This window comes from Protopterus annectens, chromosome 8.part0 (assembly GCF_019279795.1).
Source record: "Protopterus annectens isolate FY-2018-M chromosome 8.part0, PAN1.0, whole genome shotgun sequence".
Lineage (NCBI taxonomy): Eukaryota > Metazoa > Chordata > Ceratodontiformes > Protopteridae > Protopterus > Protopterus annectens.
Genome location: NC_056741.1, coordinates 388,092,479 through 388,110,888, shown reverse-complemented (window position 1 = coordinate 388,110,888; position 18,410 = coordinate 388,092,479). Strand labels below are relative to the sequence as shown.

At 45.4% G+C, this 18,410-nt stretch overlaps 1 protein-coding gene across 4 annotated transcripts in view; it reads left to right on the top strand.

Annotated features, from left to right (window-relative positions):
* OTUD7B (OTU deubiquitinase 7B) overlaps positions 1-18,410 on the top strand; it is a 1,511,480-nt gene that overhangs the window by 765,959 nt on the left and 727,111 nt on the right. For all 4 annotated transcript variants that reach the window (XM_044079900.1, XM_044079902.1, XM_044079901.1 and 1 more), the window contains one exon: positions 7,194-7,306. In XM_044079900.1, coding sequence (XP_043935835.1) covers positions 7,194-7,306 — 113 coding nt within the window. The remainder of the gene's footprint in view (positions 1-7,193; positions 7,307-18,410) is intronic.

The following is an 18,410-nucleotide window of genomic DNA, read 5'->3' as shown; positions in this document are numbered from 1 at the left end:
AAAATCAGTGCATACCAAGATTATATATTCCCCCGTTCCAAATGAGGTATGGGCCTCCTTGAAATTGATTACATGTATAGGTTTGCAGTCGTGGGACTGCACACACATCTGCTGACCTCATAAGTCCCAAACTTAGTGAAAGTTTTGAATCACGAGGAGAATAAATGTAAGATGACTTCCCTGCTTAGTCTAGCAGATGCATATCGGCGTCAAGCAGGAATGGAAATCAAATCAGAAGTAGATAAAAATCCGGCAGCAACTGAATGTGCCAAAAAATAAAAGAATGTAAGGTGAAGAATCAGATGAGAAGGCAAGAAATGTGAAAAATGCATAACTATAGTTGCAAGTATAAAAAACTCTTGGAAGAACCTCATGTTGATTAGGATCGACCACAGGAATGGTTAAGGAGAGGCAAATTCAAACCAAGAGATGAAAGGTTAATGTCGGCGGCCCAAGATAGTGGGCTTACATACAAGTTGGTTTACAAAATCCATTGATCATGTGGGAGAAACGGGTAAATGTAGGTTTTGTAAAACAGTATTGGAAACGGTCGCACACCTTGTTGCTGGTTGTGGCATACTAATGCCAGAAGAACTGTATACTGAAAGACATAATGTGGCAAGACTGTTGCACTGGGGATTGTGCAAACATTATGGTATTGAAGTGGCTAAAAAACACTGGAAACATGGGCCACAAAGCATCGTAAAAAATGATGAAGCCTACATCACCTGGGATCACCCAATACAAACAGCTGAAAAGCTAGATGCGAGAAAACCAGATACAGTGGTCCATGAAAAGAAGACAGAAGTAGAATTGATCATTGAAATCGCTACACCCAGTGACTACAGTGACTTGCATACAGAGAGACACAAAGTCAAAAAATACCAGGATTTGCAGGCAGAAATGAGAGCCATGTGGAAAAAAGATACCCAGACAGTTCCAGTAGGAGCAACGGATCTTATAAAAAAATAATCTACAATCGTATTTAGATACGTTACCAGTACATGTAATTTCGTACGAATTGCAGACGGAGTCATTACTGGGCACATTGCGGGTGCTGTGAAAAGCAATTCTGGCTGACATCAAAGATTGAAACAATACTAATTTCATGAACTTTAATCGTACTTTGACTTAGCAGTGTGGGTTCATTTCTGTCATGGTATTTGATACCCAAAAGGCTTGGAGAAATTAAAAAAGAGAGACTGGTGTCAGGATTGCGGATGTACATGGGCCCAAGGCCACAGCTACCTCTAAGAAGGGTTCAGGCTCTATGCCTAGGCCTACTGGCTACCATATACCGGGATATCAGCAAGATCCGGTGAGGATTAGCTAGTCAGAACTAGGCAACCCCCTTTGGAGTCTTCCCAGGGAAAAGGAGGAGAGATCCTACCCCTGAAGTTTTCTCTGAGACTCCTGATTCTGATGATTCTAACCAGGAGTCGTCCATCTTTGAGGAGGGACCCTTCCTTACTTCTTTTGAAGATTCCGATACTGAAGAGAATCTGGCTTCAGCTCCGCTTCCTGAAGACATCACTTTTGGGGAAACTCACCATGCCACGAGGGAACATTTCCAGTGGGAGGCCCAGGAATACCCACAATCAGAGACGGTTAGGGAGTTCCTTGACCTGCCAGTACACAAACCTTTGGCTATTCCTCCTGTGTTGGAGGTTGTAGAGGATGTTTTTATGGATTCTTCTTTGAGTCCCATACTCTTTTCCTCCAGCCCCTCAAAAACCAAACAGGTTTTACAGAGTGCTAGAGTCGCATAAATACCTCAAGAATCCTTATGCTGATCCAGAGATTGTCAGTCCATGATCCAAAGGAGCAAGGTCCAGCTTTTCAAAAGATCATTTACCTGCTGACAAATAAAGCAGCTTTTCAAAAGATCCATTTACCTGCTGACAAAGCAGCGTCCTTGATAGGTTTGGTAAAAAAAAAAAAAAAAAAAAAATAAGTTTACACTTCTGCTCCCGTAGCCATGAGGGCCTTTAACTGCCAGTTTCATATGATCAAATGCCAACAAACTGTTTGTTTTAGATGAAATGAAGCAGAAGATATCTTCCATGGAGGGCAAGAACATTTCCAAGGAATTGTTGGACTTTTACCATTGTAACTCCCAGATGGCTATGCACGCTTTACACTGCAGCTGTGATGCAATGGAGGCCTTCAGCAGAGCTGCTGTCTCTGATTCTGTCATTAGAACATGCTTGGCTTGGGGTGCAGACCCTCCCAGACCACGTCAAGTCCAACCTTCTGGATACACCCCTGGACAAGGACTTCCTCTTCAGGTCAAAAGCTAAGGCTGTCCTCAAAAAGATGGAAGATAAAAATCTTTGCAGACTATTAACAACTTTCTTCTAGTTCACCCTCCTTGGTTTAGTAGGAATGTTCCTGGTAAACACTGGTCCTTTCCCTCTCACTCAAAAAGCAAGCAAAAGAAACCCCAGAGGGAAATACCTCAAAGGCAGCACCACAAACAAAGGCCTAGGCAGTGGTCCTCTGAAACCCCCTGGCAGGAGAGTTCTAGGCCACAGGGTCCTGGCAGAGAACAGCATGACTCTCCCATTCCCCTCCCCTTGCCCCCACCTTCCGCCAAAAAGATAGGAGGAAGGCTGTCCCTGTTCAAAGAAAATTGGTCCCTCGTCACTTCAGACAAGTGGGCTCTGAATATCATCTCAAATGGCTACAGGCTCATTTTCAAAGAACCAAGATACTCAGGTTACCCAGATATTCCACAAAGTCAAAGCGCAGAGGCCCTTTCTCAAATTCTCAATCTGTGCTCACAGGGCTCAGTAGAACCAGTCCCAGAACAACATCAAGAAGGAAAGGAGTTGTATTCCTGGTTCCCAGAAAGGAAGGCTGTTGGTGCCCTATTTAATACCTGTCCACCCTCAATCAGTCCTTGCTGGTACCAAAATTCAAAATGTTGACTCTTCAAAAGCTTCTACCAATGATAGCTCCTTAGGTCTTAGCAGTCACCCTAGATTTAAAATATGCTTACCTGCACATTCCTGAAGAAGAATCATGCAGAAGATTTCTATGTTTCAGAGCAAGTACCAATCACTTTAAATTCTCTGCACTGCGCTTTGGCTTGTCTACTGCTCCCAGGGTTTTCACAAAGTGCTTAGCTCCTATGATCACCTTCTACAGAACAAGAGGGGTTCAAGTTTATCCTGTCTAGATGACTGCCTTATTCAAGCCACAAGTCTGTCAAAGCTACTCGGAGATTTGGCCTTTACTCAGAACCTCCTCACCTCCTTGGGGTTCATTGTAAAGCTACACAAAGCTAACACAGACCCATCAACCAGGATAGTTTTCCAGTTCCCTGTTATGTGTTCGAAGACGCAAATGTTCGACTGCGTATTTACCAAACTTACAAAAGCGAAAATTTAAAATTGCGAAGGGGCATATAAGCGATTTCTTTTCCCTGGGAAAGAAATCGCTTGGCTACCTCCATTACTTTGCCATTTTCCCCACTGTAGTGCATTCTCGGAGGTGGTATATTTAGTTAGGGGGGTGTGGGGGGCACAGCCCCCCACTTTTAGTTTGCAGTGGTGTGTTTGTTATTGGGATAACCGATTTCTTTCCCAGGTAAAGAAATCGCTTATATGCCCCTTAATTGTTTTGCATTTTCGTTCTTGTCAGATCGGTAAAGATGCATTCGAAATTTTGCGTCTTTGATATAATAGGGACCCTAGTTTTCCTGTGGGGCTCTTCTGGATTCTTCCCTTAAAAAGACCTTTCTCCCTCAGGAAAAAGTTTCCTGTCTGACTCGATACTTCCAAACCATTATGCCGAGACATAGCCTGCCAGAAAGGGAATACCTCAGAGGGGTGGTGCAGTGGTAAATGTCGTCACCTCACAGCAAGAGGTTCTCCAGTTCAGTTCTCTGCTGGGGTTGTCTTCTGTGCGGAGTCTGCATGTCCTCCCTGCGTTTGCGTGGGTTTCCTCTGGGTTCTCCGGTTTCCTCCCAAAATCCAAAGACATGCATGTGGAGCGTTTCTCCCCAGGCCTCCGCTGAAAATAGGCTCTGCCTTACTTGGACTTTCCCACCCAACAAATATTAAATAAGTAAATAAGGCTACATGGCATCTTGTATCCTCATGATTCCTCTGTCCAGGCTGCACATGAGGAAACTCCAGTGGAACCTTAAGAATCTGAGGTGCCGGTACTCTCAATCCCTGGTGACCGAAATTCAGCTGATCCCTTGTCTCAAGGAGGAATTTGCATGGTGGGCACAGGCTTGTGCCCAGAACCTGGGTCTCCCTTTCAGGTTCACCCCTCGGGGGTCAAATTTTAATCATAGATGCATCAGAGACAACCTGGGTGGCTCATTTCCAACACCTTCAATCCCAAGGCAAATGGGAAATTCAGGTCAGAGACAAGCACCTAAACTGGAATGAACTGATTGCACTTCACAAGGGCCTAGTAGCTTTCAGAGTAAAATGGAAACCAGGGAGTTCTTCTAGTGAAGACAGACAACACCACAGTTGTATGGCATATAGACAAGGAGGCCCTCTGTCGACTAGCTATGCAGATCTGTGAGACAGCTCCCTGACTATGGTTACACCTCGTGGCACAATACCTTCCAGGTGTTCAAAACACTGCAGCAAAATCACCTCAGCAGGAATTTGATGGATCCCTATGAATGGCACCTGGATTGGGAACATTTGTCAGCATAGTCCAGAGATGGTGAACTCCACAGATAGGCCCATTTGCCACAAAAGAAAATGCTCAACTAAAAAAATTCTGTTTCAGGAGCAAACTGCTTACAGCCTGGAAGACAGATGCTTTCCTCTTTCCTTTGGACCCACCTTTTCCTTTATCCTTGGGTCCTTCTAAAAATCAGGGAAGAGGGCCCAAGAGTCATTATTGTAGCCCCAGAATGGCCAAGGCAACACTGGTATCCTCTGATACTAAGTTTAACCAGTGGAAATCCATGACAGTTACCTCAGAGAGTGGACCTTGTAACTCTGCACAAGGAGAGATTTGTCCATCCCAATCTGCAGACTCTCAGCCTGGATAATCTCCCAGCATCCACCTCCGAGCAGCCCCTAAGCAAACAAGTTCAACATTCTTAGAGGCCAGAAGGCCTAGTACTGGGAAGTCATACTCTACCAAGTGGAAAAGATTCTCCGTCTGGTGCCAGCAGCAAAGCCTCAATCCTAATTCAGCCAATATCTCTGCCATTTTATATTATCTGGTTGACAGAGGCCTGTCCTTTTCTTCCTTCAAAATTCACACTTCTTCCATTTCAGCCCACATCCATATTCTTTCTCCTATCTTTTCACACCCCCTGCTGAAACAGTTCCTTAGGGGAGTGATCCACATCAGAACTCTGAAGAGGCAACCTACACCTCCATGGGACCTCAACTTTGTTCTGGAAAAAAATGACCCTGCTCCCACCCTTTGAATTGGCAGTTTCTGCTGACCTAAAATGTTTAACTTAGAAGATTGCCCTTTTACTGGCCATCACCTCAGCTGGAGGGGCTCTGAGCTGCAAGCTGTCATGGCAGTGGAACCATTTGTCGTATTCCACACAGAGTATCTGTCAGGACTAAGCCATCTTTTATGCTGAAAGTGATGACTGATGCAACATTGAATCAATCCATACACCTGCCCATCTTTTTCCCCAGTACTCAGAACCAGGGGGAGAGAATCCTTCATTCCTTGAATGTGCGTAGACAGCTTTGCTACTGCCTTAACAGAACTAAATTTTTCAGAAAATCGGAACAGCTGCTTGTGTTCTTTGCCACTGGCTCTGAAGGGAAGCCACTTTTCCAAATAGACTATTTCCAAGTGTTCTCTCTTACTATTTTTCCTTTTGTTACAGTCATCATGGTAAAAAGCCACCTGAAGCTGTCAGGACTTGCTCTTCTAGGGCCATTGCTACCTCTGCTGGTTTCCTGAAAGGCTTCCCCACCAAAGACATTTTTGAAAGCTGCTACCTGGTTATCTGTGCATACCTTTGCCAAACACTACCACTTATCAGTCTTTTCCAGGTCTAGAGCAGGATTTGCCACTACCATCCTGCAGAATATCCTCTCCACTCCATAATCTTCATTCCACACTCATCTTAGCTTTGGGAATCATTCCACAAGTTAGGACTGCAATAGTGCAACACAAAGAACATAGTACAGTTGTGTACACTTACCATAATGTAGTTGTTTGAGCGTATTCACTGTTGTAGTCTTCTTTCCCTCCTTCCTTCCCCTTTGCCTACAGTAATAGTCTGCTTCTATCTTCTTCCCAGGTCAGTGGACCCCCTGAGTGTTCTCCCTGCCTTCCTGGCCTAGTTTGTCTTAGACCCTTGCTTATGATTCATCCTGGGGGGGTCCTACTTTCTACGTGGCAAGAAAAAAGTGATGTCATGGCGTCTGCTGGCTCCCTATATACCCAAGTGTACTGGCATCCGATAGGATGTCCACCAGCCTAAGGAAGAAGGAGGTTTTTACTTTGGTAGTTGGGCTGGGCAAGGGCTTGCAGTCCTAACTTGCTGGATTTCGTGCCTTGTTAACAGTGAACACACACTAACATCTACGTACACAACTGTACTTTCTGCAGCTTACTATAACTAAACAACCCTTGCATTCCCTTCAGCTCTGGTAATCTCCCATTAATTAGGAATACCGCAGCACTGATTCCAGTCAGGGCATAGCACAGTTGTTTAAGAACTTAACAGTAACTGTAAATGTCCTACTGATCACTATTCCAGTATTCTTTCCCGTCCTCCTTCCCCTTTGCATTAATTTTCTACTTCCTCTAGCTATCTCTTCTCCCTCTGCCCTTATCCTTTGAACAGCATCCTTGAACTGTGGGGGTTTAATTGACACTTGATGCTTTGCCTCTCCTAGCTGACCATTCTCTCTCTCTCAAGGTCTTCAAGCTGCTGGCTTGGAGGTAGTCTGAGGAATTACGCTCGTACATCCACATGTATACCCCGATTTGTATGATCTGAGGTTACAAGTCAGACGTACGATCTTGGGAAGGTAAAGTTTTGGTACTCCAGCAGGATGACAGTGGTGTGACCCACTGATTAGGAATACTGCAGCAGTAATCAGTAGGACATCTACTGTTATGGTAAGTTCTCCACATGCATTTTTAATGCTTCTGGAAGTAGCAGCATTTGATGATTTCTGTGCTTATCAATTTGTTTTGTGTATTAAAAAAATGCATTTTTTTTTTTGTTGTAGTCTGGTCTAGTGTATACAGAAGAAGAGTGGCAGAGAGAATGGAATGAGTTAATAAAGTTGGCATCAAGTGAACCCCGCACGCACTATGGGTCAAATGGTGGAAACTCTGGAGGGTATGTAAAAGTAGACTCGAGCTGTATGATTTATTGCCACTGTAGGAGAAAGGCAGTCATAAATTTTCATTTATTGCTTTTTTTTCATTGTCTCTGTGCTATTCAATATATTGCTTACTTTTATAAGCAAGTCATTGCTTATGGAAGAGTCTTCAGATATTTAAAGTGTTATATTTAAATATATCTTCAGGCAGCAAAGATTTGAGGTCACGGATGTCTGCCACCTTTTTTTTTTTTGTCTGCTTTGTGGCATGATTTGGGACATATTATAGGTTCATACTAGGCTATCTGCCATAGGGCATTTACAAGCCTAGCCAGAGTGTGTTTGGCTTTCGCCACCCATTTTAAATGAATTTTGCTATGCCCTTTTTCGAGGTTAGTATACTGTGCCTCTGTCAAACAGTGACACAGAAGTGCTACCCGGAGTGAATCTACGATCTCCCATCCACTCATCAAGATTCCTCTTGAAGATAGTCAGTGAGGGACTCTGCCTAACCTGGACTGGGATTTTATTCCAGAGTGAAGGGAGCCTTTGGGTTATGAATCTGTCCCTCCAGCATGTCATATTTATTTCAGTGCTGAGGTTCAAGTCTCTTGAGCATGTAGCTCGATGGGATTTGGATTTTCTGAGGTGCAGCATGTCCATTAATTCCGGGTTGGACATGGCTTTATACGTCAGGCACAGATCGCCTCTGAGCAGGCGGTATGCCACTGAGTAGAGCTGGAGTTTCTTTAACCGGGCAGCATATGGCATCTGTTTGAGCCCTTTGATCCTCTTGGTGAGGTACTTTTGGGGTCTTTCCAGTTGCTGCAGGTGTCTGGTAAGGTACATCCCAAAAGGGGCATTATACTCAATTATGGGCCTGATGAGGGATGAATAAAGAGGCACGATGACCGCCCCTGATCTAGATGTGATTCCCTTCATGATTAGGTGGGCTATATAAAATGTTTTTCTAACCACTTTGGCCACGTGGTTGTCGAATGAGAGATTGCTATCAACTTGGGTCCCCAGGTCCCTAATTACTTCTTCCGTACTTTATGGATTACCATCTATGTGGTAATTTGTGGGCACTTTGTTTTTGCCGAAGGGGATGACTCTACACTTTTTGGCGTTTAGCTTGAGGCCATGGCTCTGGCACCAGTTGTCTGTTTCTATGAGGCCCTTTTGTAGGATGCTTGTGTCGGCTGGAGAGTCGATTATGGCGCCCAGTTTGCAGTCATCTGCGAACTTGGTCAGCCACAGTCCTTCCGTGTTGGCCTGTACCTCCGAGAAATATATACCAAACAAGAGAGGTCCCAGGACTGAGCCTTGTGGGATGCCACTTGTAACTGGTTTGGAGTCTGACATGGCTCCAGCAATTCTAACCATGTGGGTTCTGTCCTTGAGCCAGTTTGCAACCCATCTAGTGACATAGGGGTTTATATTTAAGCTGGTGAGCTTATCTATAATGCCCGAGTGGGGTATTGTATCGAAGGCTTTTGCGAGGTCCATGTAGGCTGTGTGGACCACCTTCCCCTCGTCAATGGCCTTGGTGACTGTTTCAAAGAAATCGACCAGGTTTAAGAGGCAGGATCTGCCCCTAACAAAGCCGAACTGGGTAGGATCCAGTGTCTGTAGGTCACCAATATCTTTATTTATGAGGTCCATGATGATCCTTTCCATAGCTTTGCAGACCAAGCTAGTCAGGCTTATGGGGCGATAGTTTCCAGGATCCGTTGAGGCACCACCTTTGTGGAGAGGGACCACTATTGCTGTACGCCACTCTTTGGGTACATATCCTGTAGTAAGGCTGAGACTGAACAGTAGTTTTATGTTTGGGTTTAGTTCTTCTTGGAGTTCATGTAGGACGCAGCCCAGGACACCGTCTGGTCCCATTGATGCTGTGTTTTATGCTTTGGAGAGGGTGACTCTTAACTGAGCATCTGAGATGTCAGGGGGGCAGCACTCTGCTGGGATAGATATTTGCCCTTTTGGCGGGGAAGGGGGGGAGACATTTGCGCTGAACCTGTCAGCTAGGATGTTGGCAATGTCTGTGGGTTCGGTGTATTTTTTGTCATTTTGGACTAATTCTGAACATATCTGGGAATTCCCACCCAGGTTCCTAACATAACTAAAAAAAGCCTTGTGATTATCCTTAGTGTCCTGTGCAATTTTTCTCTCGAAGCTGGCCTTGGACGATTTTATGAGTGCCCGTAGTTTTTTGCTAATACTGATCAGAGATGCCTTCCCTTTTTGGGATTTTGCTCTGTCATGCAGTAGCTTCCTCCTTCTATTGTATAGCTTGTTTATGGCTGGGGTCCATCAGACAGGACGCCTGCCTTTGGAGGATTGGGTCTTGGTTTTGTTTGGGATTGCATGATCCATGCATTCCTGGAGGTGTTCATAGAATGCATTTATAAAGGATTCTGCGGTCTGGGCCATATTTTCCACAGGCCCGGGGGCTTTGAAGGATTCCACCTCGGTTTTGAGGAGTGTGAAATTTGCTTTAGAGAAGTTTTTCACTGTGGTTTTCTGGGCAGGGGCTGGGGTCAGGATGTGAATATCTAGTGAGATTAGTTTATGGTCTGATCTTACCAGTGAGGGATACACTTCTGGTGTGGAGCATAGAATCCCCATGTTGGTGATGATCAGGTCCAGTAAGTTTACCCCTCTTGTGGGAGTGGTAACAAGTTGTTAAATGTTGCTTTTTTGTACTCGCCCTCCAGAATGCATTTCCCCTTTTGTTAAGTTCCTTACTTCAGACTGGATTTAGTATTAATTTTTAGGTAGCATGTCTTATTTTCATCAATTAGTGTTGTAGCAGATGTAAGTTAAAGTACTCAGTCGAGCTTCTTATTCCGATGCCTGTAAGTTATGGTACATTTTTAGTTTGTGACCTAAACCGTGTTAAGGCATGCACTGCAACAGAGTTGACTGTTAAAAGTTAAGTGTTGTCTTCGTGAGTTCAGAAGTAGAGGTAGATTTAACGGGTCTGTATTACGCTATCAAAGACACTGGTGTTCTTCGTGTTTCACTGTTGCAGTCATCACATTTAGGTTATCTGCCAGCAGGTATCCCTCATCCTGCTTGAATACCAAAGTCTTGGGATTTCTGTGTCGGATGCTGTCGCTTCTTCCATGACGTCAGGTCGTCAGGTGTATAAAACATGCAGCCCATGCCATTGCATCAGTCTTTCTTGTTGTGCAGTGCCTGAAGCAGAAGCAGTTCGCAAGTGCCGGTCGGCCGACTCCTGAAATTTTTGTTTTTCGAGTTTCAGACCTGAAGTCTTCTAAAAGATAAGTACCCCATTGGGGATCCTTTTTTCTTGCTCTAACCGATGTCAGAAAAAAATAATAATTGTCTTGCCTGTGGAAAGCAAATACCTCACAGAGATTTTCATTCTTACTGCGTCACCTGTTTAGGCCCAGACCACTTTGTCCCTCGCTGTCTGTTTTGTGCCTTGTTCAACACCTGTACTATTCGTCTTCAGGCAATTTTTGTAGCTAAATTCTTTTGCTCTCGATCTCCGTGCACCGAAATGGCTTAGATGAGCCAGCTGACTACCACTTTTCCAAAAAAGTGTAAGGATAAAGACAGAGACAGACCGCATAGGTCCAAAACTGCTGACGACGCTACCGCTAAGCTAGTCGCCAGTCTGTCGGTACTCAGTGAGGCGCTTTCACAGCCCCAGATACCCGCTTCTACAGATTTGCAGGCCTCTACTGAGACCCATTCGGAGTCCAGTATGCTGCGAGATGCTTCTTCGACTATGGAACCTGTGGATGTTCATCGTGTTTCACTGTTGCAGTCATTACACTTGGGTTATCCTGCTGGCAGGCTACCTGCAGTCGGCCAGAATTCCCAAGTCTAGGTCCGGTGTCGGTTGCTGTCACCTCTTCCCTGACATCAGTGCGCCAGGGGTATAAAAGATGCAACCGATGCCATTTTCTTCAGTCTTTCTTGCCGCGCGGTGCCCTAAGCAAAAGCAGTTCGCAAGTGCCAGTCGGCCAACTCCTGAGATTTTCTAAATTAAATTTCAGAACCGAAGTCTTCAATAAAGCTAAGTACCCCGTTGGGGAAACTTTTTCTTGCTTCAGTCCGATGTCAGTAAAACTTAACAATTGTATTTCTTGTGGGAAGCAAATACCTCATAAGGATTTTCACTCTTACTGTATTCCTTGCCTAGGCCCTGACCACGACATTGCTAGTTCTCGGTTTTGTGCTAGATTCAACCAACACACTATTAAGCGTCGGTTTGATTTTGCTTTCCATTATTTTGGCCGAAGATTTAACTACATAATACCGTCGGAACAACCGACGACCGGAATTCATGAAAAATGCAAACGCAAAGACAAAGAAAAGGACAGGCATCCGAGGTCCAAAACCGACGAAGCCTCTTCTAGGCCAGTCGCCGGTTCTCAGTGAAGCGTTTTCGCAGCCCCTGACACCCGCTACCTCAGAGCCTCAGGCCGCATCCGACTTCCACGTGGAGACACCTAGGCCTCTGGATACTCAAGGTATTGGGTCTGCTGAAACTATTCCCTCAGATGGGTCTGGAGCCGCTGAGCAGGCATCGGCTTCTGAGGGTGTTTTCAGACCTTCACAGCTTACTATTAAGTCCACTACAGCAGCCAAGGCAAAATCAAAAACACCATTAAAGACAAGGAAACAAGTACAGCATTCTCCTGGACAGTCATCCAAGCCAAAGAAACAGATGCTTAAAATGGCCGAGGATCTAACTACTTTGATCAGGGGATGTTCATCGTGCATACAGCTGCAGTAATCACAGATGGGTTTTCAGCCGTCAGGCAGTCCCTCGGTCGGCCGAATTCCAAAGTCTTGGTCCGGCACCAGTTGTCGCTTACTCTTCTGACGTCAGGAAGGCCAGAGTATATAAGACACAGCCGACGCCATGTTCTCCAGTTTTTTTTGCCGCGCGGTGCCCGAAGCAGAAGCAGTTCGCAAGTGCCGGTCGGCCAGCTCCTGAATTACGAAAATATTTGGAACCGAAGTTTTCATTAAAGCTAAGTACCCCATTGGGGAAACTTTTCTTGCCTCAGACCGATGTCAGAAAAAGTTAATAATTGTATTTCTTGTGGGAAGCAAATACCGCATAAGGATTTCCATTCCCTTTGCATACCTTGTTTGGGCCCAGACCACGACGTCTCGGGCTGTCGCTTTTGTGCTACTTTCAATAAACGCACTATTAAGCATCGGGCGGAGTTCGCCCAACACTATTTTGGTAAAGCTTTTGACTATAAAATGTCGTCGGACACTCCGACTACCGTTTTATCCAAAAAACGCAAGGAAAAGGACCGACACGCAAGGCCCGCGGTCTCCGCTGACACCACGCCGAAACAGGCTCCACGTGGTCCGGTTCTCAGCGAGACGCCTTTGCAGTCCCTGACTACCGACGACACTCCTTTGGCGGTGTCTTCTGTACCCGAGACCGCTGGGTCCTCGGCCCTTTCCCAGACTACAACCGAAGCCCCGGCTTATGTCGAGCCTACTAATGTGGACAGGTCCACCTCCACCCATGGTGTATTTAGGCCTTCATCTTCTTTTTCTATTAAGGCCTTTACTAAATCCAAAGCAGCCAGGCATCAAACCAGGCCTGCTGCTCAAGGCCCATCTCCTGGACACATGCCTAGGAAACACATGCTTAAAATGGCGGAGGATCTAATCACTCTTATCAGAGGTTTTCAGCCCCCTCCTGACAAGAGACCCAGAGTGGAGGAAGAATCACCCTCCTCTGATCAGGGATCCATTTTATCAGAACATTCTGATGCAGAGGTACACTCATACTCCCCTTTTGAGGATTCGGATGCAGAACAGTCTATTCCTTCTGTATCCCCCCCTGAGGATTTTTCTTTTGGGGAAACCTTGCACACCTTGAGGGAACATTTCCATTGGGAAGGCCAAGACTTTTCAGATTCCAAGAAAAGACTTAGGGAATTTCTTTGGTTACCTCAGCACAGACCTCTGGCTATACCCCCTGTTTTGGAGGTACTGGATGATGTCTATTCGGAGGCTTGTCTTAATCCTGATTCTCTGCCTCCGGCACCAGTAAAGCCTGATAGATATTACAGAGTACCCAGTTCTCACCAATTTCTCTACAAAGGCCATAATGCTGACCCTGAAACCATTTCACAAGGCCCTAAGGGATTAAAGGCCTCCACTGCCAAGAATCCACTTCCTGCAGAAAGGGAATCTAGATCTTTAGAAAGGTGGGGTAAGAAGGCATATACCTCTGCCACCCTAGCCATGAGGGCCTTAAACTGTCAGTTTCATATGATCAAATATCAACAGTTTCTGTTATCACAATTAAAAAACAGAATGTCTCAACCTGAACAACCAGATTTAAAAGAGTTACAGGATATGTTGCATAGTGCAGAGCAAGTGGGTAAACACACCTTGCAATGTGGTTATGATGCTCTAGAGGCCTCCAGTAGAGCGGCTGCTACAGGATCAGTCATTCGCAGACATGCCTGGCTTAGGGAACAAAATTTGCCTGATCATGTGAAAGCTAAACTTCTTGATGCTCCTTTACAAAAGGATGTACTTTTTGGTACTAATGCTGAGGATATACTACGAAAAATGGAAGAAAAAGCCAAATCTATGCAAACTGTCAAAGCTTTCTTACAGGTTCAGCCACCACGTTTTAGCAGGAATTGGCCTTCAAAAAAACTGGTCCTTTCCAGCCACTGACGAGCCCCAAAGAGGTAGATACAGACGCACAAGGGGCAGAGGACACTCACAAGGATCATATAGAGGCAGACAATGGCAATCTCCGGCACCAACAGGTGGTGAAGACAGTGCACAACAATACAGGAAGAAACAATGACTCCCTCATTTCCATGCCAAGCAAGTCTCAGCTGGCAGCACCTTTGGGAGGGAAACTAGCATTATTTGCAAGCAATTGGCATATTGTCACAACAGACAAATGGATACTGGACATTATAAACAGAGGCTACAAATTTCAATTTCACACTCTTCCAAAAATGAGAGGCATGCCAAATCTGCCACAAAATCAAAGGGCAGAGGCACAACTGCAAATTTCAAAGCTCCTAAACATGAGAGCTATACAAAAGGTACCTACGCACCAACAAGGTCAAGGTTTTTATTCAAGACTCTTTCTGGTACCAAGAAAAGGAACCGACTGGAGACCCATTCTGGACTTATCCATCCTAAACACATTTCTGCTCGTACCAAAATTCAAGATGCTCACATTACAGCAACTTCTTCCCATGCTGGGCAAGGAGATGTTCTTCATTCCACATTGCTGCAGTCCTAACTATTGGGTAGTCCGCTGTCCAGTCGGCCCGAATACCAAAGTATATGGCTGACGTCGGTCAGGGCGCATTAGACTGGCGTCAGTACGTCAGGGTACTAATGCGCATGACCGACGTCATATCCTCAGTCTTTTTTGCCGCATGGTCCGATGCAGAAGCAATTTTGCGAGTGCAGGTTGGCGTTCTGAAAATTTCTGAAGTCAGAGTTTCAGACCGAATCAAAGTTGGCTAAGTACCCCGTTGGGGAATATTTTGTTTTTCTTGCCTCAGTATTTAACCGGATGTCAGAAAAAGTGAATAACTGTATTTCTTGTGGGAAACAGATACCTCATAGGGATTACCATACTTTGTGTATACCTTGTTTAGGGCCTGAGCACGACGTTGTTGGATGCCGTCTTGTGCTAGATTTAACAAACGCACTATTAAGAGAAGGTTAGACTGTGCCAGGTTAGTGTTTGGGAAGCGTTGTAACTATAAAATGCCGCCGGATGCTCCGGCCAGCTTCGCTAAAAAACGCAAGGACAAAACAGCAAAGCCTAGAGGGGAAGAACCGACAGTCCCAGACGTCGGTTCTTTAGAGGGCTCAGTGGAGCCGGAGGTTTTGCCAGGTGTTTCTTTGGAGTCTCAGGGAGAGACTTTACTGTTACAGGATGTTTCCTCTCAGGAAGTAGGCCAGGCTGAGGGGCTTCTCAGGTGGCTGTTCTTCCCTCACTTCCTAAGGTGGTTAGGGCCTGCCCTTCTGTTTCCAAGGCTTCTTTAAGGGGCAGGCCAAGTTTTGCTTCAGTGGGGGTTTCTCCTAGTGCTTCAGGGTCTTTGCCTAAGAAACATATGCTTAAAATGGCAGAAGATTTGATTACTATGATAAGGGGTTCTATGCCCCCTCCTGATAAGAGGCCTAGGGTGGAACCTGAGCTTGAGAGTTTTGAGCAATGCTCGGAGGCTTCTGAGTCTTCGGCTGAAGACTTGCAGGAGTTCCCTACTTATTCTGATTCTGATGTGGATGATTCTACTCCTTCAGCTTCTCCTCCTGAGGATTTTTCATTTTCAGAGACTTTGCATTCCATGAGGGAGCATTTTAAATGGGAAGGCCAAGATTTCTCTGATTCCAGGAAAAGGCTTACGGAGTTCTTGTTTTTACCCCAGCATAGGCCTTTAGCTATACCTCCTGTTTTGAATGTGGTGGAAGATGTTTTTGCAGAGGCTTCCCTGAATCCTGATTCTTTGCCTCCTGCCCCAGTTAAACCGGATAGGTATTATAGGGTGCCTGAAGCTCATAAGTATCTTTTAAGAGTCCTAGGGCAGACCCGGAAACTGTCTCTCAGGGGCCTAAAGGTGTAAAGGCCTCAGTTGTTAAAAATCCTGTCCCTCCTGATAAAGAGGCAAGGGCCTTGGATAGATGGGGAAAGAAAGTGTATACTTCTTCCACTTTAGCCATGAGGGCGTTGAATTGTCAGTTTCACATGTTAAAATATCAGAATTATCTTCTTTCACAGTTGAAATCTAAGGTGGATGCTCTGGCGGAAGGTATTGACTGTAAAGAGTTGCAGGATTTAGTTCATGTGTCTGAACAGGTGGGTAAACATTCCTTGCAATGTGGTTTTGATGCTGTGCAGGCCTCCTCCAGGGTGGCTGCCACTGGTTCTGTTCTTCGAGGCACGCCTGGTTGAGAGATCAGAACTTAGCTGAGCATGTTAAGACAAGGATTTTGGATGCTCCTTTGCAGTCTGATGTGTTGTTTGGTTCGCCTGTGGAAGCAGTTTTGAAGAAAATGGAGGACAAGGCTAAATCTATGCAAACTGTTAAAGATCTTTTACAGGTGCAGCCTCCGAAGTTTAGTAGAAATTGGCCTGCTAAGGGTTGGACTTTTCCTGCTTATGATTCCCAGTCTAGGGGTAGGTCTAGACGTGGTAGGGGCAGAGCTCAGGGTTCTTTTAGGCCTAGGACAGGAGTTCCCCTGCTCAGACTTCTGGGGAGGGCAGGGGTCAGTCCTTTCGTAAGCAGACCCAATGACCTGCCTTTTCAGCTGCCAGTTCATTCTCGCCTGGCAGCACCGTTGGGAGGAAGGCTGTCTCTTTTCAAAGAAAGTTGGGATTTAATTACCCAAGACAGATGGGTTCTGGATATTATTCACCACGGTTACAGGTTTTATTTCCATACCTTGCCTCCTTTCAAAGGCATGCCAGACATTCCTCCTCTACAAAGACAAGAGGCTCACAAGCAAATTTCTCTGTTACTCCAAATAGGGGCCATTCAGCCGATTCCTGTGCCAGAAAGGGGCCTAGGATTTTATTCTCGCCTGTTCTTAGTACCAAAAAAGGGGAACACGTGGAGACCAATTTTGGATTTATCTATCCTCAACACTTATCTGGACATTCCCAAGTTCAAGATGTTGACGTTACAACAGCTTTTACCTCTGCTGGGCAAAGATCACTGGATGGTAACTTTAGATCTCAAGGAGGCTTACCTTCATGTGCCTATAAGACTAAGTTGCAGAAAGTATCAGCGTTTTCGAGCTGGAAATTCTCATTCTCAGCTATCTTCATTGCCATTTGCCTTATCTACTGCCCAGAGTATTCACAAAGGTTCTGGCTCCAGTGATAGCTTACTTCAGGCTAAAAGGAATTCAAATCTATCCTTACTTGGACGATTGCCTGATTCTGGCTCAAGAAAAGGAAGACCTTCTACAGCATTTGGAATATGTCATAGCAGTGCTAAGATGCCTAGGGTATTCTGTGAACGAAATAAAGTCCAGTCTAGTACCCTCTCAAGACATGTGCTTTCTGGGTGTGAGACTGAATACAGCAGCCCAGATGGCCTTTTTAACCCCGGACAAACAAAAGAATCTTTCCAGTTACTTCCATCAACTATCTCTTCAGTCCGGGCTGACTGCAAGGACAGTCCTTCAAGCCTTAGGGTTCATGGCATCTTGTATTCTGGTGCTTCCCAATGCCAAACTGCATATGAGGAAGCTGCAATGGTATCTCAAAAATGTATGGACACAGCACTGCCAGGATTTGGACACTGTCATTCAAATAATACCTTGCATTCAAAAGGAATTTTTGTGGTGGGCTCAGGAATGTCACCTAAACAAGGGACTCTCTGTGACCGGCCAGAGGCGAGTCAGATTCTAACGACAGATGCCTCAGACATTGCTTGGGGAGCTCATCTAAATGGAAAGTGGATACAAGACAAGTGGCCTGCCAGACTACAGCATCTACATATCAACATGAAGGAGATGTTAGCAGTCCAATTTGCATTAATGGCTTTCAAGGAGTTACTTCTTCCAGGGCAGGTGTTGATTCTAACAGACAACACAACTGTCATGTGGTACATCAACAAACAAGGGGAACACATTCTTACCCATTGTGCAGGCAAGCAATGATTTTATGGGAGACTGCGCTCAGCTTGCAACTAACTCTTCAGGCAAGGTTTCTGCCGGAGCACAGAACTCCTTAGCAGATGTGTTAAGCAGACAAATCATGGATCCCCACAGTGGAAACTGGATCTTCATGTATTTCAAAAGTTGACAGTGTCCTGGGGAACTCCAGACATAGATCTGTTCGCTTCTCCACTAAACCACCAGCTGCCAAAGTTTTGCACAAAGAGGTTTCATCACACAGCTTGGAAAGTGGATGCTCTTTCTTTCAGTTGGAAAAATCTTCATGTGTATGCTTTCCACCTCTGCCTCTTCTTCCAAAGGTGCTTCTAAAGGTCAGACAAGACAAGCCAAGGATGATTTTAATAGCTCCAGATTGGCCTCGGCAGCACTGGTACCCATTACTGAGGAGTCTGGTAAAGAAGCCTCCATGGCCTTTACCCTTGATTCCACACC